The 23877-nt window shown below is 36.0% G+C and overlaps 1 protein-coding gene across 8 annotated transcripts in view; it reads left to right on the top strand.

The window, feature by feature from the left end:
- The window catches only part of LOC100716350 (broad substrate specificity ATP-binding cassette transporter ABCG2-like), a 131388-nt gene that overhangs the window by 94915 nt on the left and 12596 nt on the right, over nt 1–23877 (top strand). For all 8 annotated transcript variants that reach the window (XR_010046956.1, XM_063247258.1, XM_013150089.3 and 5 more), the window contains 3 exons: nt 348–430; nt 22031–22120; nt 23372–23496. Coding sequence is in view for 7 of the 8 variants with exons in the window: in XM_063247258.1 (XP_063103328.1) it covers nt 348–430; nt 22031–22120; nt 23372–23496 (298 nt within the window). In the remaining variant the exon portion in view is untranslated. The remainder of the gene's footprint in view (nt 1–347; nt 431–22030; nt 22121–23371; nt 23497–23877) is intronic.

Below are 23877 nucleotides of genomic sequence, written 5' to 3'. Positions count from 1 at the left end.
CTTTATTCTTAAAATGACTTCTCCAGGGAAGTGTAATGCTTGTGGGTCCAGTGGCTTAACTGGGCCCTGAGCCAGCAATATCTGGTGGGATAGTAGGAAGAACCTTGGATTTGTCAGTCATCTGTACTGTGTTCATTCAGAGCCTCAAACAACAGATAACTTAATTTTCAGCTTAATTTATAAAGCAGTCATATAATGCTCAGTGTTTTATATTCTCCCAGGGACTCTGGAAAAGTCATTGGAAGTGCTTATTTCAATGGAGATATTTGACAGGTGGCCAGATTTATTATAAATACTGTGTAAACATTTTTACCTTTGATTAAAACTCTGCTTTTTCATTTGAAAAGCTATTGATAATATTGGCGATAGCAGTGATTACAAGCTGTGTTTTTCTTGGACGACATGATAATTGTACTGCACTCCAGAATCGGTAAGTAAATTTTTATCTTCATTTGGGAAAAATTTTGATACTTTGTTCAAGATTGTAAATATCCATTGGGAACTTGAATTTTGGGTAGATGTCATTATTTTATTGAGGGGTTAGGATAAGTCAGTGCATTGAAAACTGAGTGGGAAAGTTAACTTTCTCTTTCCCATGTGTATTAATTATGTAGTGGTAAGATAAATGCAACATAAATTCTGCGCCATTTTTAAGTGTAGTTCTTAGTGACATGAAGTATATTCATATGATGCGGCCACCATGCAACTCTTAAGACTTTACTTCAGCTTCCCAAATAGATGCTTCATATACATTCAACACCCCATATCTACCTCTCTCCATACCTGGGTAATGCCATTCTCTGTCTCTGAATTTGACTGCTCTAGGAACATCATAAATTATCAATCATACAGTACAGTATTTGTGAGGGTTTTTTGGTGACTGGCTTAATTCCCTTAGCATAATGTTCTCAAAAGTCTTGCAAATTGTAGCATGTGTTAGAATATCTTGGTTTTTTAAGGCTGAATAAGCACTCAATTATATGTATGTACTATATTTTGTTTATCTGTTTATCTGATGATGAAAATTTGTGTTGCTTCTACCTTTTGGCTACTTTGAACAACAGTGCTATAAGCATACAAATGTTTGGTGAACTCCTGCTTTCAGTTTTTTGGGACACATGTGCAGGGGCAGAATTGTTTGACCGCATGGCAGTCAGGTTAATTTTGGGAGGAGCTGCTGCCCTGTCCTTCACAGCAGCTGCACGATTTTGCATTCTTAACAGCAGGGGATAAGAATCTCCATTTTTCTGCATCCTCACCTAGTATAGTTTTTGTTTTAATAATAGAGATTCATTAGATCTCTAAAATGTGGATTGAAATGTGGATTGTTGTTATTTTTGTTACTGAATTGGAATTCTTTATACTTCTGCATATTAATACCTTGGCCAATACAAGATTTGCAAATATTTTTCCCATTTTATGGACTTTTTATCACTTTGTTGATAGAGCCTTAGGTGAATAAGTATTTTTAAATTTGATGTCGTCAAGTTCATCTATGTTTTTGTTTTGCTGTGTGTGAGAAAGTTTCCCTGGAGTTTTTTTATTTGTTAGATGTAGGGTTAGCTCGAGTGGGTATTTTGTTATTCTTAACTCATTTCAGTTTAATGTGCTCTTATAAACCTTGTTTCTGAAGAGACTTTTAGACAACTGCACTGTGCTCTAAATGCAGATGTGCTCACACCTTCCAGTCCTTTAATTCATGTACAGAGAACTGCTCTTTGCCAGGCTCTGATCTGTGATTGACATCCCAGCAGTCAAAGGGGTAGTCGTATTTTTATGACTAAGGAAAGTTGTAGATCATGGTGATCTACTTTAATTTCTGCAAAAGACTGATTATTTTTGAAAGAAAATAAACATAAAAGCCAATTCTTCACTCACTTCAAACTAAGTACTGAAGCATGACAGTACTATAATATATTGAGATGGTTATTGCAGTGATTTTCCAGAATTTGTCATCTTTTTACCTTTCTCTGAAAGTTGAGTCCTCTGGACTGTTTCCAAACATGCCGGGACTTGTTTTGTGCCCTCTATTGAATCCCTTTTCTCACCAATGCAGCCTTCACCACAGGCTCTATAGGATGTGTCTCGTGGTAGAAGTGAGAATTCAAAAAATATTGAGCCAACTGTCATCAACTGGAATTTTAAAGACCATGTGGAAATCAAGACATGTAAGGTCTTACCAGAAAAACTCAGGGGAAAAAAAAAGAAGTGCTTTAGGTTCTTCTTCAAATGTTTTGTGGAGAAATTGGACATTTTTTTATTAGATGAAAAAATAAAACAATTTCATAACAAAATAATAAGAAAATGACAATAGTTAATACTCTGTGTATCATTATCTTTGAAGTAGTTACTTAATGGTATAAGATAGAAACCAAAAAGGTTCTTAGAAAAAACAAACAGTAACAGAAAATTTTTCAGTGATCTAAGATATACTAGTAGTATAAATGGAACAAATTAGCATATATATTAAAATATTTTTTAAAAAATGAAATAAGCAATTTGAGGAGGCATTTGAACTTACTTCCTATTTATTATCTCTTCTAGTTTGCTTTTTATGTGTACATTTATATGTATATGTTTTTTATTTCTTATATAAGACAAACCGTCTAATATTTGAGTTTGTGTCTAACTTCACTTAACATTATATCCTCAGGTTGCATCCACTTACCCACAAATGCCTCAAGTTTATACTTCTTTGCAACAGTGTAATATTCCACTGTGTATGCATACTACATTTTCCTTATCCATTTATGTGTTAGTGAAAAATATGTGTTTCAAAAATCTAGCTGTTACGAACTGTGCTGGTATATATATGGGTATGTATCCCTGTAATAGGATGATTTTTTTTTAGTCTCTTGAGAAGAGGAACATGTAAAAGAGGGATAGCTAGGTCAAATGGAATTTCTATTTTTAGTATTTTGAGGAATATCTACATGATTGCCATAGTGGTTGATGTAGTTTAAATTCTCATGGGAAACATGGAACAATTCTTTATCCAATATGTCCTTTCTTGCTTTTGTAATTATTAGACTTTTTGATGATAACCATTCTTTCTGGAATAAGGTGTCTGGTTTTAAATTTGCATTTTTTTCTTTTTATTTTAAAAACAAAAAATAAAGACGATGATATAGAATTCAAACCAATAGGAGATTAACACTGGGGTTAATATATTACATGTTGTTATCTCTTCAACTAGTAGTTATTCAGATTACAAGACATAGGTATGAAAAAAATGATCCAACAATCAAACAATGAAAACAGAACTGTTCTTTCTGATGAACTAACAGTTTAGTAGTATAATTATTTATCATATACATATATATATGTATATATTTATGCATACACATATACGTATAATCTTTTCCCTTTTTGCTTTTCTTTAATGGTCAGTGATGGTGAATATTTTTCATGTGTCTTTTGGCCATTTGTACTTCCTTTGAAATGCCTAATCATTTTGGTTAATCATTTTTTGATGGGGTCTTTTATTTTGAGGAGTCTAAATATTTTAGTTCTTTACATATTCCTGATGTTAGTTCTGATGTCCATGGAAGAGCTAGAAAATTTTTTCCCATTCTGTAGATTGTCTCTTTACTGTTGGTTGTTTCCTTCACTGAGCAGATTTTTAGGTTGATGCGACCTCCATTTGTTGATTATTGGGGTTATTTTTAATGCCAGTGTAATGCTGTCCAGAAAGTTCTTGCCTGTGCCTTATGTCTTCAAGAGTTATATCCATTTTATCTTCCAGGAGATTGTCAATATTAAAACAATATTGATATACTTGATCCATTTTGATATTAGTTTAGCACATGGTGAGATGTGTAGGTCTAGACTCAGTCTTCTGCATCTGGATACTCAAGTTTCTCAGCCCCATTTATTAAAGAGGCTATATTTCCACTAATGTTTGTATGTATTTATTTACTTACTTGTTTTTATGAGTACATGTTTGCCATATATAATGATCACATTTATCATAGAAAATTTGTACCTGTACATAATATTTCTTAAGTACTTGTTCATAGTATTTAATTCCATTTTCCTCATTTCCCTCTCTTCCTTTTTACAAAGCTTTGTTTCAGTTTTCCCTTCTATTCTCTTTTTAAAAAATCCCTTTTCATTTCCTTCTTTCCCCTCCATCCTCTCTTGTTCCTTTCTTGTTTGAACAAGTTCCTATTTTCCAATACTGCATAGTTTTTATTTCAGTGTGTGTTTCAGACTCTTGTCAAAGTTCAAATACCTAAATGTACCTGGGGTTTTTCTGCTTCTATTTTTCTGTTTCACTGATCTATGTGCCTGTTTTTCTTCCAGTATCACACTATTTTAATCACTATAGCTTGCAGTGTATTTCAAGTCTGAGATTGTGATTCCATTGGCTTTGTTACCCAGGATTGCTTTTACTATTTTGGGTCTTTCTAGATTTGATATGCATTTTATCATTACTTTCTCTAACTCTGTGAGAAATGACATTGATGGTTTGATTGGGATTTCATTAAATCTGTATATCAGTTTTGGAAATATGGTCATTTTGATTATGTTGATTCTCCCTATCCAGGAACAGGAGATAGCTTTCCATTTTATGGTATCTTCCTTGATTTTCTTTTTCAGAGTAATGTAATTTTTATTGTAGAAATCTTTTGCTTCCTTACTTATGTTAATCCCCAAGTATTTACTTTTTTGGATGCCATCATGAATGGTATTGTTTTCCTAATTCCTTTTTCAATTTATTCATTTCAGTTTGTTGCATGTCAAAGGAAATCTCCCATAGAGTGAAAAGAAAATCCATAAATTGTGAAAAGAAAATCCATAAATCCATAAAATCTTAGCCAACTGTCCCTCAGACAAAGGACTTCTATCTAGAGGCCCCCAGAATTCAAGGACCCAATCTAGTACCATGCACAATTACTGAATATAGGTATAAAATAAATGTAGGAGTCTTTGGGGACTTGGAAGTAAAGGATCATGTCATTTGCAAATGATGACATTTTGACTGTCTTTTTTTTTCCATTTGAAAAAGCTTTATTTTTTAAGGGAAAAGTGACACAGAAAAGAAAATCAAAAAGCAAAAGAGACAAACAATAACAAACCCAATACAATAATAGTATAGTTTTACAAAACAAGATGATAGGAATTTTACAATGGTTGTAATATTGCATATTGTTACCTTCAAAAGGCATGCTTAGATTAACTGATGTAGACATGTAATATTGATTTAATTATATGAATATTAACTGTTCTTTTCCAATAACTAAAACATTTAGTAGTATAGTCATTTTACCTATCACACACACACACATGTGTACACACACACACACGCGTATACACACACACACACACACACACATATATGTACAAATTTATGTCGTTTTCCTTTTCCCTTATTTCTTTCTTCCTTTCCCTGATCCCAATAACTTTTCCTCTATGAGAACTTTCGTACTCTTATACAATATTTATTGTAGATTTTGGATTGTACAGTTTTTTACATTAGGGAGTCAATATAGAATTTACACTTGTGAGTTCGATTTATTTCGTTTATAAGTATGGTTTCAAGTGGTGTCCATTTACTTATAAAAGCCTCAATGCAGTCTTTATAGCTGAATAGTACTCCATTGAATAAAAATACCACATCATTTTTATCCATTCCTTGATTGATGGGCACTTGAGTTGTTTCCAAGATTTGGCTGTTACAAATACAAATTTTATTGCTATAAACATGAGTGCACATATATCACTGTGATATGATGTCTTCAATTCTTCTAGGAGAATGCCTAGAAGCAGGATAGCTGGGTCAATGGAATCTCTAATCCTAGCTTTTTCAGAAATCATCACACTGATTTCCATAGTGGTTGTACCAGCCCATACTCCCACCAATAGTGAAGAGTTCGTTTTTCTCTACAACCTCTACAGCATTTGTTACTGGTTGCTTTCTTGATCTAGGCCTTTCTTTCTGGGATCAATTGGAATCTCAGTGTTGTTTTAATTTGCATTTCCCAAATGAACATTGATGTTGAACATTTTTCATATATTTATTTGCTATTTGTATTTCTTCAGCTGAGAAGTGTGTATTCATCTCATATGACCATTTTTGGTTTGGGTCCTTGAATTTGGGGGGCCTGATATTTTTTAATTCTTCATATATTCTAGATAGAACTACTTTGTCTGAGGGACAGTTGCCTAAGATATTTTCTCAATTTATGGATTTTCTTTTCACTCTGTTGGATATTTCCTTTGACATACTAAAACATTTTGATAAGGCAAGATCCCAGTTGATTCTGGGAAGTATTTCTTGTGCTTTTTGATTTTGGTTCATGAACCCTCTGCCTACTCCTATGTCATTAAGATTTTTACCTACTTTGTTTTTCAGCAGGTTTAGTGTTTTTGTTTTAATATTTAGATCTTTGATCCATTTTAACTTTAGTTTTATGCATGATGATAGGCATGGGTCTAGTTTTAGTTTTCAGCATATAGAGAGCTAATTTTTCTAACACCACTTGTTAAAGAGGCTGTCTTTCTCCCAGTGTACATGTTTGACCCCTGTGTCAAAGATGAGGTAACTAAGTGTGATTGCGCTTGTGGCTGTATCTTCTGATCTATTCCACTGGTCTTTAGATCTGTCTTTATTCCAATACCATGCTTATTTTATTACAGTAGCTTTGAGTAGAATTTCAAGGTGGGGATTGTGATGCTTCCTGCCTTGCCTTTGTTGCCTAAAATTGCGTTTTCTATTTTATGTCTCTTCTGGTTCCAAGTGAATTTTATGATGCTTTCTCTATATCTGTCAGGTATGCTAATAATATTTTAATTGTAATTGCATTAAATCTGTATAACAATTTTGAGAGAATGGCTGTTTACACAATGTCTGTTCTTCCTATCCATGAACAGGGAATATCTTTCTTTATGAAATCCTCTTTGATTTTTTTTTCAGAGTAATGTAATTTTCACTATATAGATCTTTTACTTGCTCTGTTAGACTGACTCCTAAGCATTGCATTTTTTGGATGAAATTATGAAGGGTGTAGTTTCTTTTATTTCTCTCTCAGTGAGTTTGTTGTTTGTGTATAGTAATGCTATTGATTTTTCAGTATTGACCTTGTATCTAGGTACATTACTGTATTTGGTTATTATACCTAGAAGTCTTTCAATGGAATTTTGGGGATCTCTATGTAGAGTACCATGTCATTTGCAAATAGTGATAATTTAATATCTTCCTTTCCTATCCTTATGCATTTTGTTTCTCTCTTTTTGTCTTACTGCACTGGCTAATGTTTCCAGAACTATATTGAATAGGAGTGGTGATAATGGATATCCTTGTCTTGTTCCTGATTTTAGGTTGAAAGCTTTCAGTTTTTGTCCATTTAGTAAGATGTTAGCTGTTGGTTTACAATACATTGCTTTTCTTACATTGAGGTAGAGACCATCTATTCTGATTTTCTGTAGAATTTTTACCATGAATCAGTGTTGGATTTTGTCAAAAGCTTTTTGTGCATCTCCTGAGATAATCATGTAATTCTTGTTCTTGATTCTGTTGATCTGGTGTATTACATTTATTGATTTGCTTAAGTTGAAGCTTCTCTACATTCCTGGGATGAATCCCACTTGATTGTGGCGTATAATCTTCCTGATTACTTGTTGCAATCTACTTGCCAGTATTTTATTAAGGATTTTTGCATCTATGTTTATTAGGGAAATTGGCCTGTAATTTTCTTTTCTGATCGAGTCTTTCTCTGGTTTTGGCATTAGGGTAATAATTGCTTCCAGGAATGAGTTACAGAGATTTGCTTTCCTCTCAGTTTCACTGAAGACTTTGAGGAGACTTTAAGCCTTCCATGAATTTCTTGTAGCATTGCGCAGTGAATCCATCAGGACCTGCGCTTTTCTTTGTTGGTAAGGTTCTAATTACATTTACAGTTTCATTAACTGAAATTGTGATATTCAGCAGTTTTACATCTTCTTGATTCAGCTTTGGTAATTTCTATGTTTCTTGGAATCTGTCCATTTGTCTGTCTTATTGAATCTATGAGAGTAAACATTTTCAAAGTAAGTATTTATAATCTTCTGTATTTCCACAGGGTCTGTAATGATTTCATCCTTTTCATTTATTTTATTGATTTGAGTTTTTTCATTACTTTTTTTGATAAGGTTAGCTAGGGGCTTACCAATTTTATTTATCTTTTTCAAAGAACCAGTTCTTTGATTCATTAATTCTTTGTATTTTTTCTTGTTTGAATTGCATTAATTTCTGCTCTAATCTTCATAAATTCTTCCCTTATTTTGGCTTTGGGCTTGTTCTTCTTTTTCTAGGATTTTGAGGTGCAGTATTAGGTTGTTTATCTGTGTTCATTCCATTTTCCTCATGTGGGAATTCACCACAATAAATTTCCCTCTGAGGACTGCTTTCATATGCCTAATGGGTTCTGATAATTTATATTTGCATTTTCATTTAAATGTCAATGTTGTTTAATTTCTTCTTCAATTTCTTCTGTGACTCATTCATTGTTTAGGAGAGTGTTATTTAATTTCATTGTGTTTATGGCCTTGTGTTCTTTTGTCATTAATTTCTAATTTTACTGTGCTACAGTTTGAGGACATCTTGGAGTTGGGCAGAGCCCGGCACCACGGTGATATCAGTCAGCTGCCCCTGGCACAGAGAGAACTGGCGGGGTCTGCTAGGGTTGAGCTATACCTCTGGTTGGGACCCAATAAGCAGGTACAAAATTGTTGTGACTCTGTGACGTCCATAAGGTACAGCCTTACTTGTGGATTGACCTGCTCAGAGGCTCGAGGCTAGCCTGCACCGTCCTTGCATCCCTGTGTGTACCTCAGATAACAGCAAATTGGAGAGGGCAGCAAAACTCCAGTCAGCACACTTTGGAAAGACCCTAAGCAATATGGAAAGAGCCAGAAAACCCCAGGACACACCAGTCTGAAAGAAACATGACAAGAGATAGAAATAAAAAAAAAATTTTCCAGCTGCCAAACCTGGGAAAATAAGCTCAGGAGAAGTAAATACAGAAGAGAACCAGTGCAGTACCCATACAATACTAGACACAGCATTAGTGGACATAAAGAAATACCTTCATGACCTCATAGGCGAACTTAAAACTCTACTTCTGATCCAAGTGAGGCAAGATATAAAAAGATTAATTCTTATTATTTTTTGTCTTTTTCCTTTTTATCGGTACCGGGGATCAAACTCATGACTGCCTGCTTCCAAGGCAGGCGCTTATGCCACTAAATCTCCAGCCCCGAAAAAAGATTAATTAAGGAAATGATAAGCCCCTTCCAAGAGAACACAGATGGAAAAAGGAGAAAATCAGAAAAGAAAGAGAAACCTCTGATGAAGAATTTAAACATAACCTAGAATACATGAAACAGATCCAAAGAGATTAGCAGGAAACTAAAAACTCCATTGAAAACTGGCAAAATGCTTTGACAGAAACTAAAGTTAGCCTTTGAAACTTGAAGAGAGATTTATGATATATGATCATGAAAGAAAAGACCTCTTAAAAATAATGAGGAACCAGAAAGAAACAATTCAAAGGCTAGAAGATGACAAAAGGATACATAACTTAAAAACAAAAAATGTAAACAAAGAATCAGGAGTAACCACAAATGAACTGCAAAGAATATTCATAGATATAATTAAGGAAAACTTCCCCAGCATAGGAAAAAGAAATGATATCCAGATAAGTGATCATACAGAAATCCAGCCACCTACAACCAAAACAGATCTACACTCAGACATATAATAATCAAGATTCCAGAAGTCCACCAAAAAATCCTCAATACTAAAAGCAGCCAAAGAAAAGAAGCAAATTACATACAATGGAAAAATTATCAAAATAACAACAGACTTATCAAAACAAACTCTCAAATTGAGAAGAGCCTGGGGGGACATAGTCCAAACCCTGAAAGAAAATAATTTGCAACCAAGACTGATGTACCCAGAAAAACTCTCTCTCAAAATTAATGGAGAACTAAGATGTTTCCAAGACAAGGAGGAGCTGTGGGAGTTCATGGCCACCAACCCAACCCTACAAAGAATGCTGAAGGACATTCCAGAGAGAGAGGGGAAGGGTTTCCAGGATTCCAGCAACAGTGGCAAAGAGGCCTCAATGAATGGGGCAGACAGTGGAATGAGGGAATAAGGTGGACAAATTATAGCAGTAAAGTGGAGTAGCAGACATGCAGCAGAAACGGTAAGCTGTAATCTTTAATATAGATAGCCTTGATACACTAAAATAAAAAAAAAACAGGCAGAATAGATTAGGAATCAGGTCCCATCGAGATGCTCTGAATGGGAAATACACTCAACTCGAAAGAGTGTTAATAAACTGAAAGTCAAATATGAGAAAGCAAAGCTATATGTGACAGGAAACCAGAGAGAAATAGGGACAACTCATCCAGCAGCTGCAGATAGATTGGAAAGCTATGACACTTTTGGGAAGTGTAGAACTACACAGTTGGAAGGAAGAAAACCCTATGATTTTAGTGAGTAAGGGAGTATAGCTCAAGATCAAACTCAAGAGTAGAAAGTTTCAGCAACACTCAGATAGACAACAGGCTGGCCCCCTAATCTAAAAGCTAAAGGGGCTGGTGGGACCCAAAACATACAAAGCATCCTGAGAAGGGGAAAGGTGAAAAATAGCCTAAAAAAAGGAAGGCAGAGGACATTGTTAATAGTGTATCAGGATTTAAAAGTCACAGTAGTCTTATTGCTCTGTTTTGTTTGATTTTATTTTATTCCTGGTCTGTCCACACATATCAGATTTAAGGGCACAGACAACTAACCCAAAAATAGCAGGTAATACCATGGTAAGTACCCTTTAATTTCCTACTAACTTAAACTGAAACCCTGTATTACTTACATCGTCTTACTATGATTGATCATATTTGAATCTGATTTGTTAGACTGCAGTTTTTCCTTGGCTGATTTTATTAGAATTTGGTATGCTTGATAGTATCAAGTCTAAAGGTAGGGGCAACTACTCTGAAGATGACAAGATGTAAAAGATACCCATACCAGTTTTGATTATTAACTGCTCTCAAGTCCTACAATGTCTTTAAAGTTGTGTTTTTATAAAAAATAGCTATGTAATACTATGCTTAACTGTATTAAGCCTGATGATGTGGACAAGTCTATTGAAAATAACAAGAGAAAGCATGGTAACTATGGCAGATCACCTAATATTATGGTCTTATGTGTCTTTTTCATTGCATGTTTTTTTAGGAATTTGTTTTGTTGTCTTGTTATGATCTGTTTTTCCCTATAATACAGAGAGGATAGATATTCATGTAGCAATTCACATATGTGAAGAACTTTTTAAACTATTTATAGGAACAGATTATATAACGCACTATGTATTTAACAGATACTCTGAAGAAGAGAACTAAGAAACCCAATGCTAATTCTGTAACACTATGATATAAAATATAGCAATACTATTATTCACTGTTCAGAGTGATATTAGGCTAGTCTCTTATGTTCAGTTTCAGCATATGTAAAGATAAGGACAGCTACTACGAAGATAAGGACATCTACTATGAAGAGAATGAGAGACATTATGGTAGTCAGTATTGACTTTCCCAATGTCAGGTCTTGAAGACTTAAAAAGCCTTCATCATCCTGTAATAATTTGATTAGTTCTATAATATACAGTATGTATTCAACGTGTGTAAAGATGGGGACAACTATTTGGAAGAAAACTAGAGACAATAAGATAGACAGTGAGGATCTCCAATGGATTTGCTTTAAAATCCGTATTTCTTTAAATTGTTTCTTTATGAACTGTTTGTTCTGTTTTGATATGTTTAATCTTACCCTCTTTGAGATAAAAAGCAAGTGTGTAGGACTGATAACCATACTACTAAGTTTTTGTTGGATCATTGAGCGGAACTGTTGGCAGTGTCACTATTTGAATGTCACTTTGTATGCTTTAATTTTGTAACCTGAACAACTATTTCTAAGATGACAATATGTAACTTATTAACTAGTGATTTCTTACTGTTTATTTTTCTGTAATTCTGTATTATTTCTATCCTTTTTTTCTCTATCTTTTCTGTTTTTTATTTTTTTCTTTAAATAATAATAATAATAACAGAATGTTCTGTGGGCTAATATATGATCTATTTTAGAGAACCACACATGCAGCTGAGAAGAATGTGTATGTGATGTAGCTGAGTGGAACACCTCTACATGGTCCATTTGTTCACAAGTTTGATTCATTTCTGTTAGTTTTTTGCTGATTTTTTGTTTGGTTGATCTGCGTCTTTGTGACAATGATGTGTTAATGTCCTCTGTTATAACTGTATTATTTTTATTTGTTTTTTATTTCTATTAATATTTGCCTTACATAGCTGTATACTCCCATATTTGGTGCATATATATTTAAGATTGTTATCTCTTCTACTTGCAGTTTTCCCCCAACAAGTGTGTAGTGACATTCTTTATCTCTTTTGATCATTCTTAGTTTGAAGTTCACACATTTGCAAACAAGATAGCTGTTCCTGCTTTTGTCTGGGTTCCTGTTGCATGGAGTACTGTTTTACCATTCTTTAACCTTTAGTCTATGAATTTCCTTTTGTGTTAAGTGTGTTTCTTATGTATGGAATATTCTTGGGTTTTGTTTCTTAATCTACTTTTCTGGTCTGTTTCTTTTTATTGGTGAGTTGAATTTATGAAGTCAATGGATATAACTGATATGTAGTATCTTACTCACTGTCATGTTATCTTTCTGTTGTTGGTATTCTACTTTTACTGCTAAATTTTTTGCCTTACTTAATAGTTTCTTTTTGTTGTTGGTCTTGGGATTGTAGTTATCTTTGTCTCTTTCTAAGGTGTCTTTCAATACTCTTTGTAGTGTTGGTTTGGTTGCCATGAATTCCTTCAGCTGTTTTTGTTGTGATGGTATCTTATTTCTCCATCAATTTTCAAAGATAGTTTTACAGGCTACATCAATCTTGGTTGAAAATTGTTTTCTTTCAGGACCAGAAATACTTAATTCCAAGCTCTTTTTTAAAAATTTATTTTAAAGATAGTAAAATGAAACAACAACAAAAAAGACTGAACAAAGCCAATCGAGACAATGCAGCAAAATTGGTACAAAACTTCAGGGCAGGATACTGGGAAAACAATAATAGCTTCCTACCATAATACATTTTGTCTTCAAATAGTTGTCCATTCCATCAGATTTAGCAAAATCAAACCAAAAACAAAACACTATAAGACCAATCAAAATAGAATATTGAACAAAACAAAATAGTGAAAACAATATTGGACTTCAAAGACAAGACAGAAGGAAATCCCCTATATTTGCTATATTATATACTGTCATCTTCCCAAGAGATGCTCAGATTGCTGGCCCCAGAACTGCATGATCAATGAAAAATACAAGCATCCAGTTGGTTTATGAAACTTAGCTGTTATCAACTCAGCCTGTTTTCAGAACCATCCAACTGCCATTTGTGGGGAAAGGGGGCAGGATGGACAGAGTTTGACTCTCAGCCCACACACTGGTAGGCTCTTGAGAGGTGCTGACTTTTCTTTCCCTGGAACCTGTATGCCTTGCCCAGCTTATTAGGAAGGCTGGCTAGTTGATTTCTTGGTTGATACCCCAAATCCTAGCATGGCCGATTCTCAGGAGATGCTGACTTTTCTCCCCAACCTCTTCTTGATTTGAAGGTTTGTGTTGAAAAATCTGCCATGATTCTGATAGGCTTTCCTTTGTAGGTGATCTGTTTCTTTTCTCTGACAGTTTTTGGTATTTTTTTCTTGTGAATTTCTGATACTCTAATTATTATATGTCTGGTTGAAGATTTATTTTGGTTATGGTTAACTGGGTTTCTGTATGCCTCACTTATCTGTACATCGGATTCTTTTCTCATGTTGGGAAAGTTTTCTGTTGTTATTTCTGCAAATTGTCTTCACAGGTCATTTGTGTTGACCCATAAATTGTATATTGTTTCTCTTTGCATCATCTTGTTGAATTGTTTCCTGGTTCCCTGTGATTTTTAAGAGATATTTTCTTTTGTGATTGTAAGCTTCCATCCTGTCTTCAAGGTCTGAGAGTCAATCTTCAGCTTTATTCAAGTGGCTTTACCAGCTTTCAATGGAATTTTTAGTTTCCTGAATATTCCTTTGAATCTGTTTATGCATTCTAATTAAGTCTTACATTGTTCATTCAGTGTTTCCATCATGTTCTTATGTTCCTCTGTTTTTATGTAGATCCTCTTTAGATACACACTGCATTTCTTTCATAATGCTTGTCATTTCATTTTTTACCTAGAAGATTATTTCTGACCTGATTTCCTCTATAGCTTCATGGAGTTGTTTCTTTCTTTCTTTTTTTTTTTTTATAAAGGATTTTATTTAAAGAGAAAAAAAGCAAAACAGAAAAAAAGGGTAGAAGTAATACAGAATTTCAAAAAACAGATAGGAAGAAATCACTAGTTGATAGATTACATATTGTAATCTTAGAAGTCACTTCAAGTTACAAAATTAAAGCATACAAAGTGGACACTTAAACAGTGAGACTGAAAACATTTCTGTTCAGTGTCCAACAAAAACTTAGTAATATGGTTACCTTTTTTTACACACTTAAACATACATGCAGTTACATCCTTTAGAGCACTTTCTATTCCTCTCTTTTTTATAATAACAATTACACATTTTAGGTTTTATTACTTCTACAGTTCTTATTACTTTGTTTGAAGAGAATAAAACCAAATGTGACAAAGCAAAATGGAGTCAGTTAAAACAAGAATAGACATAGTACATGATGTAAAAACAAAATCCAAGGTGATCAACAATGGCTACTATAATGCCTCTTGCTATCTTCAAAAGAATTGCCCATATTTTAAGGAGGGTAAGATTAAACATACCAAAACAGATCATAAGGAAACAATTTTAAGAAACACTGATTTCAAAGCAAGTCCACTAGAGATCTTCACTGTCTTATTGTCTCTAGTTTTCTTCCAAATAGTTGTCCCCATCTTCACACACAGTGAATACATACTGAACATTATAGAACTAATATGAACATAACAGGGTGATGAAGGCTTTTTAGATCTTCAAGACCTGACATTGGGGAAGTCAATAGTGACTGCCATAATGTCCCTCATTCTCTTCATAGTAGCTGTCCTTATCTTTACGTACCCTAGAATTGAACATAAGAGACTAGACTATTATCACTCTAAACAGTGAGTATTAGTTTTGCTAGATTTTATATCATAATGTTAAGAATTAGCACTGGGTTTTTTAGTGTCTCTTCTTCAGAGAATCTGTTCATTACATCATGCATTATATAATCTGTTCCTGTAAACCGTTTAGAAATTCTCCCCATGTGTGAATCTCTACATGTGTATCTATCCTTTCTGTATTAAACAGAAAAGCAGATCATAGTAAGACAAAAAACCAAATTCTTAGAAAAACATCAAATGAAAAAGATATAAAACCACATTATTAGTTGATCTACAGTAGTTACTAAGCTTTCCTTTGTTATTTTCAATAGAGTTGTCCACATCATCAGACATATAATAAACATTACATGGCTATTTTAATAAAAACACAACTTTGGAGACATTGTAGGACTTCAAACACAGTTCATAATCAAACCGGAAAGGATATGTTATTACATCTTGTCATCTTCAGAGTCGTTGCCTCTACTCTTAGACTCAATATTATGAAGCATACCAAATTCAAATAAGATCAGTCAAGGCAAAACAGCAGTTTAACAAACCAGCTTCAAATAAGATCAGTCATAGTAAGACAGTGTAAGTAATACAGGGCTTCAGTTTAAGTTAATAGGAAATTAAGGATAGTTACCGTGGTACAGCTTGCTATTTTGGGGATAACTATCTATGCCCTCAAATCTAGTATGAGTATTCTGACCTGAACAAAATAAAATCAAACTAAGCAGAGCAGTAAGATAACTGTGGCTTTAAATTCTGATACACTATTAAAAATGTCCTCTGTCTTCCTTTTTTAGACAATTTCTCACCTTTCCTTTCTCTGGATGCTTTGTATATTTTGGGTCCCACTAACTCCTTTAGTTTTTAGATTCAGGGGCAATCCATTATCTATCTGAGTGGTACTGAGTCTTTTTACCCCTGACCTTCATCTTGAACTGTACTCTTTTACTTACTAAAGCCACAAAGATTTCCTTCCTTCTAGCTTTGTAGTTCTTCTACACTGCACAGAAGAGTCATAGCTTTTCAACCTACCTGTGGCTGCTGGATGAATTGTCCCTATTTCTCTCTGGTTCCCTGTCACTTAGAGCTTCATTTTCTCATCTTTGATTTTCAGTTTATTAATCTTCTTTCAGGTTGAGTATATTTCCTATTCAGAGCATCATGATAGATCTGGCCTCCTAACCTACTCTGCCTGTGTTTCTTCTTGTTAGTATATCTAGGCTATCTATGTTAAAAAATTATAGCCCACCTTCTCTGCCTCAACTCTGTTTTTCTATTTTTCTGCTATTATTTGTCCATTTTTCTCCTTCATTCCACTGTCCTCCTTGTTCACTGAGGCTTCTCTGCCACTGTTGCTTGAATCCTGGTCTCTCTCTCTCTCTCTCTCTCTCTCTCTCTCTCTCTCTCTCTCATATCCTTCAGTATTTTCTGTATGGTTGGGTTGGTGGCCATGAACTCCCACAGTTCCTCTTTGTCTCGGAAACATCTTGTTACTCCATTAATTTTGAGAGATTTTCAGGGTATATTAATCTTAGTTAGAGGTTATTTTTTTTTCAGGGCTTGGACTATTTTCCCCCAGGCTCTTCTTCATTTAATAGTTTGTGTTGATAAGTCTGTCACTATTTTGATGATTGGTGCTTTATTCCTGCTTCTTTTCTGCTTTTTCTCACTGGCCACTTTTAATATTCTGTTCTTGTGGTGGATTTCTGGAATCTTGATTATTATATGTCTGGATGTAGATCTGTTTTGGCTAGAGTTCTGTATGCCTCATTTATCTGGATATCATTTGTTTTTCCTATGCTTGGGAAATTTTCCTATTATTTCTGTGAATAGTCTTTGTAATTCATTTGTGGTTACTCCTTATTCACTTATGTTTTTTATTCTTAAGTTATATATCCTCTTGTCTTCTAGCCTTTGAATTGTTATTTCTTGGTTCCTTGTTATTTTTAATAGGTCTTTTCTTTCTTGATCACACATTGTAAATCTGTCTTCAAGTTTTGAAAGGATAATTTTTGTTTCTGTCAAGGCATTTTGGCAGCTTTCAATGGAGTTTTTAGTTTCCTGGTAGTCTCTTTGGATCTGTTTCATGTATTTTGGATTTTGTTTATATTCTTCACCAAAGGTTTCTCTTCCTTTTCTGGGTTCCTCCCTTCTTCCCTCTGTGTTTTCTTGAGAAGGGCTTAACATTTCTTTAATTAACCTTTTTTTTTTTTTTTTTTGTCTCACTTGGGTTAGAATTTCAGTTTTAAGTTCATCTATGAAGTCATGAATGTATTTCTTTATGTCTGCTGATGTTGTGGCTAACACTGCATGATTGCTGTACTGGTCTCTTCTGTATTTACCTCCCCTTGGCTGATTTTCCAAGGGTCAGTGGCTGGAGGTTTTGTCTTATCTTTTGCTGTTGTTGTGTGTCTGGTTTCTTTCAGACAGGTGTGTAGAGATCTCAGGCCGTTTTTGTATTCCTTACAGTTTTTCTAAAGCGTGCTGGCTGGGGGCTTGCTGCTCTCTCCAGTTTGCTGATATTTGAGGTGGCATGCGGTTAGCTCTCCCCTCTGTGGTAGTCAACCTGCGACTGCCTTCAGCACTTTATGCTGTGCTGTGGCGGACATCACAGGTTTGGAATAGTTTCGTCCCTGGCTATTGGGTCCCAACCAGCTGTGTGGTTCAGCCCAAGCTGCTCCTAGCAGTCCTCTCTGGGCCAAGGGAGGTTGACTGATGCCACTGTGGTGCTGGACTGTGCTCTACTCCAAGATGTCTTCCAGTCAGTCTACCATACAGGACCCAATTTCCAGCACTTACCAAGAGCTAATAAAGCTCTCTACCTTGGCTCCATTCCACACTGTGCCACATCCTCCCGCCACGGGCCTAGGACTCACCAACTCCCGTTATTGGCAGCCACAGCTTCGGTGCAACCTTGAATCATCTGTCTCCATGGGGCGCCCAGCACAGCACGGAACAGGTCTCAGTGAGTATGTCAGGCTTCAGCCCTCCACCTGCGCTTTTCCTTCCTCTTCCTAATTTTATTTTTCTTTCAGTTATTTCCTGGTTTAGTGAGAATCATTTTCCAATTATCTGGCCCTCTCCATGTTGTCAGATTCTAGCATCTGGGCTGATTTCCCCAGAGAGGATCTCTATCCAACTTTCTAGCAAGCCATCATTTTTTTCCTTCTAGAGTTGTTTCTTTACTTCAGTTGCTATCATTTCAGAAATGGCAGTTGTGTAAATTCCAGTGTCTTCCATTTCAGTATCTCTTGGGTTTGTTCTTGGTGGGCTGGAGAACTAAGACTGCATCTTGCTCTTTTGTCATTTTCCTCTGGGACCATGTGGCTGGCCAGGTACCCTCCTGCTGGATTGCCCTGGAACTTGGTGCTGGGCAGAGCTTCCATCCTGCAACATCCCCGTGGCTAGCCAGGTGTACTCCCAAACTATGATGCTGGAACCTTGTGCTTTGTGGCCTGTGGGACTATTGGGTGTTTCCCTGATATACTGTACTGGGTTACCCTGAGACACTGTGCTGGGCACGGCTTAATGCTCCATGCAATTAGCATAAACACACCCGTAGAGTATATTGCTAGGGCCTAGAACCTGGCTGAGTGGAATTCAGAACCTCCACAACTCACATGGCTAGCAGGGACACATCCCTGGAATGTGGTGCTGTAGCCTTGTGCCTAGCTGAATGGAGTTCAGAACCTCTGGGACCCAGGTAGTTAGCAGGGATACACACCCAGTGTGTCACTGGGGCCTAGGGCCTGGCTGGGTGGAGTTCAGAACCTTCTTGACCCAGGAAGCTAGCAGGGATGTCCTCCTGGAGTGTGGTGCTGGAACCTTATGCCTGGATGGGTAGAATTCAGAGGCTCTGGAACCCAGGTGGCTAGGCAGGGTGCATCCCCAAAGTGTGGAATGGCTGGGAGCTTGTATCTGGCTAGGAGGAGTTCAGAGCCTCAGGAGCATGGGGCCAGCCAGAGCGCACCTCTACCAGCCAGAGCACATATGGTATTGGGATCTTGTTTCTGGCTGGGTGGAGTTCAGAACCTCCAGGACCTTCCGCATGACTAGCTGGGCTGCCCCCCTGAACTGTAGAGCTGGACCTTTGTGATCTGATGACCAGAGCTCAAATTCTCCAACACCCATCAGCTAGGTTGGTGACTTCCTGATGAGTGGCTCTTGGGTTCTGGGCCTGGGCTGGCCTCTGTACCTCTGTGACTTGTAAGGCTGGCTGGGCATTCATTCCCCTGAGGGATTGCACTGAGACACTGGGCTGGGCAGAGCTCGGGTCCTCTGTGTGGCTAGTGAGGACATACTGCTGGAGTGTGGTGCCCGGGTCTTATGCCTGGCTGAGTGGAGTTCAAAACCTCCAGGACCCAGGCAGCTAGGCAGAGCTTGACTGTCCTCTTCTAAAGTATTCCACTGCCTGATTGTTCTGGCTAATGTTTTGATGACTATGTTGAGCAAGAGTGGTGATAATGAAATTCTTTGTCTTGTTTCCTGACTTTAGAGGGAAAGTTTTAATTTTTTTCCCTACTTAGTATAATGATAGCAGTATCTTGGTCATAAATAGCTTTTGTCATGTTGAGATACCTATTTTCTGTAGGTTTTTAGCATGAATGGATGTTGGATCTTGTCAAAGGCCTTTTCTGTTTCTATTGAGATGATCATGTGATTTTTTGTCTTTGCTTCTGTTTATGTGATGAATTATATTTATTGATTTGCTTGCATGCAACCATCTCTGCATCCTTGGGATGAAGCCTACTTCCTCATGATGTATGATCTTGATGATTCATTGTAATCTGTTTACTAGTATCTTTTTAAGGATTTTTGCATCTGTGTTCATTAGAGAAATTGGTGTATAGTTCTCTTTTTTGGTTAGACCCTTGTCTGGTTTTGGGATCAGGATAATATTAGCTTCCAAGTGTGAGTTTGAAAGTACTCCTTATCTCTGGATTTCATTGAAAATTTTGAGGAGTATTGGTGTTGGATCTTGCCTGGAGATTCTGTAGAAATTGGCTATGACTTCATCAGGTCCTCGGCTTTTCTTAGTTTTTAGTTTTTCTTATTATTGCTTTAACTTTATTGCCTGTTATTGGGCTATTGAGAATTTTTAAGTCTTCTTGATTTAATTGTGGCTGTCATATAAGATCTAGAATCTTTCTATTTCTTCTGTGTTCTCCAATTGTATGGCAAATAATTTTGCAAAGTACTTGCTACAAATTTTCTGGGATTTCAACAGCGTCTACATTGATTTTACCATTTTTATTTCTAATTGTATTAATTTGTATCTTTTCTCCCTTTTTGTTTTTTGGTAACATTTGCTAAGTGTTTATCAATTTTGTTTATTCTTTCAAAGAACCAGCTCTTTGATTCATTGATTCTTTGTAATGTTTTGCTTTAGTCTCCCTTTTTAAAATTTCTGTTGTAATCTTTATAATTTCTTTCCTTCACTCTGTCTTCACATAGATCACTTCTACCCCCACAATTTCAATCAAGTTTTTAATCTCCTGGATTTCTGTTTTGTACCTTTCTTAAAGACTCCCATTTTTTTCTATGTTGAGCATTCATATTTTACATCTCTTTCTTTAGTTCCATTAGCTGTGTATTAGTGTCTTTAGACTAATTTATAATTTGTTTGATTAAGATCATTATCTTATTAGGTATAACTTCTTTAAGTTCACCAACTATTTTAATGGACTGGTTTATCTCCATTGGTAGCCTTTGAAATATATGTGCTGTATCATTTATGATTTTCTCCCTCGTATTGCCCCTTGAACTGGTTTTGAGAGAACTGGGAGATTTTGGGGGAATTTTGTTACCTTGTCTTTTCATGTTTCTGTTTTATAATGGGGTTTGCAAACTTTTTGGCTCAGTGCCTCTGTTTTTCAGGGGCAAGCCACAGTGTTATGACCTCCAGGCATCTAGGTATCAGCACAGAGAGAAAACCAATTGGCAGCAGTACTGTGTTTCCTTGGCAAGTGTATTAAATTCATTAACAACAATGGGATCAAATTTCAACTGTACATTAATAAACCCTAAGAAGCACTGGTAAACATCCTGTTAAGCAAAGAGGACTATGGTTTAACTAAGAAACGTGTTTGAATCCTTTGCAGACTATGAACTTCCTGCCGCCTAGTAGGTTGAGGTGATAGCTAAACAAATTAGGAGAGGGGCTTAAACTAATTGTATCTAGTCATCTCACTTTCATGTATTGCAATATTTGAAGTCAGCTTATGTGCATTTCTGTGTTCATTGCAATATTGTTCATAATAGCCAAACCAAGGAATCAAACTAAGCATCTATCAGCTGATGAAAGGATAAAATATTGTAGTCATTGTTCTGATCCAGCAGTGTCGGGTTCCTGTGAAGGCCCTGTGCTGGCTGCAGATGGCTGCCTTCCCTGGATGCCTTCTGATGACACAGAGTCAGGTGTTCCTCCCTGTCATAAGGACACTTATCTCATCTTGAGACTTTACTCTCATGACTTCATCTCAATCTAATTAACTCCCAAATACTTCCTCCCAAGGATTGTTGTTTCAACTATAAATTTTATGGGAACACAAAATGTATCTTGCAGCAGGCCATGAATGTCAAAATGTGCTATAGTTTGGACTCACAGGGGTCCAGCTGAGCTGTGGAGACAGATGGAAGAGAGCTGAGCTGTAGAGACAGATGGAAGAGAGACTTTATGGGGTCCTGCTCCCCTCTCACTTTGAACCAAAATAATTCTAGCTTTCATAAAGAAAAATTTCAATACTTTGTTTAATGTAATATTATTCATTAAAAAGAATTCTGCAGGTAGAATATCTAATGATGTGATACTGACTGTGGTGTTTTTGTTCTTCTTTTAACCTCGAAGATCCTTAGTACTCCTCACACTGGTCATCTTTCAGTGTTTTAGCAGTGTGTCAGCCGCGGATATCTTTGTGCTTGAGAAGAAGCTGTTCATGTGAGTAGATTTCTTTTGCAATGGTTGTTGTGGTGATTATTGGACAAACTATTTCCACTGAGAATTACAACAAGGATGCCATACTGGTGATTACCAGCAGTTTCATTTTGTTATTTTTTTAATTGAAAAATACAAACTATCCATATATTTATTATAATCAGAAGCTTTTGAAGTACATATGTATGAATACTAATTGAAAAAAAGTCACCAGTGGAGTAGAGAATCTGCTGCCAAGGGAGAGGAGTTTCAAGATCAGGGTATGGTCAGCAAATCCCAGTGCAAATGTCTAGGCACCAGTGAGGGGGCTGAAGAGAAGCTTTTGTTTTTAGCAAATACCTGGTGATAAAAACTCCAGGAAGAGAATTTTTGAAGGCCTGGTGTTGAGTATATGGCGAGTTCAGCAGTGAAGTGGAGAAAGCAGGTAAAGTTGACAAAGATTGGGTCCAAGTTAATCCTCGTTGGATGAAGGAGTGGAAAGACCAAGAGGGCAGCTTCACAGTAAGGAGCAGGCTGGGTTTGCCTGTTGTGTCTTTCAAAGATGAAAGACAATTGGCTCATATTTACATGCCAAGGAAAGGAATCATCAGAGAGGCGAAGGAGTAAGATAGTAGTGAAATAGTTTGCAAATATGAGAGAATAGTGTCAGAGGAAGATTAGGATTTGTTGGCTGACATGGCTGCTTAGTTGGAGACAGGATCATCAAAGGAAGAAGTCTTTTGCATAAAAATAGAAGAAGTAAAGAGAGATTGTTGATGTGAAGCTGCATTGTAGGTCTTGATACACAACTTCTTTATATCATGTATATAATACAGATCCCCTGTGATGAATGTGATCATTGTGTCTATCTAAATGGTACCAATAAACTTAATAGTAACAATAATAAGAAGAAGAAGTGAGGAAAAGAACAGCCACCATGACTGCTGTTCTTCAGAGAGAGCCAGCATTAAAGAAGAAGCAGAGTCTGTGAGGCAAGTGAGAAGATGCTGATTCTTTGCATCTGGAGCAGGATTCTGGGCCCACGTGGACAGCTGCAGGAGGAAGTTTTGCAAAAAGAGAGCATCACAGTGAGAGCCTCCTGCAGCTAATATGGGGTGTCGTGAAGAGTGTCGGAGTGGCAGCCTAGCACATGTGGGAAGTTGTCCTTTTACAGCCCTGGGCAGCAAAATTCTATATAGCAAGCACTTATTTTTATGGTCTGTAGCTTCTGAAATTAATCTGGGATGTCTAACAATGTATATTTTTCTTCTACAGACACGAGTATATCAGCGGATACTATGGACTTCTTCCTTATTTCTTTGGAAAACTATTATCTGACTTAATCCCTAGAAGGCTTTTGCCGAGTATTACATTTACTTTGACTGTATATTTTATGTTTGGTAAGTAAAAAGACAAAAAGTTTGTTTGTAGACTTGGATATTGGTGAAACTAATTTTTCCTTGCAAGAATATTTAGGGAAGATTGTTCAAAGTGGAAAAAAGGCCGTGAGCTAGAGACAAAATATGTTGCCTCTGTGAAATAACTGTGCTGTATGGGTATTTTTCATCTTTTTCTTTTAAAAATAAAAAAACAATAAAAATGATACAGAGTTTCAAAACAAGATGATAGGAAGTTAACAATAGTTATTATATTACATATTATTCTCTTCAAAGTAGTTGCTCAGTTACCAGATGTAGGCAGGCAAAACTGATCAAACAATACAAGCAGTAGCTGTTCTTTCAATAAGCTAATAGAGTGAATAGTACAATTATCTTAGCTAT

The sequence above is a fragment of the Cavia porcellus genome, unplaced genomic scaffold (assembly GCF_034190915.1).
Source record: "Cavia porcellus strain 051 isolate PalLab524CR breed Dunkin Hartley unplaced genomic scaffold, mCavPor4.1 scaffold_4, whole genome shotgun sequence".
Classification (NCBI taxonomy): Eukaryota; Metazoa; Chordata; class Mammalia; order Rodentia; family Caviidae; genus Cavia; species Cavia porcellus.
Note: the sequence above shows the minus strand (reverse complement) of the source record. Positions and strands in the feature narration are given on the sequence as shown.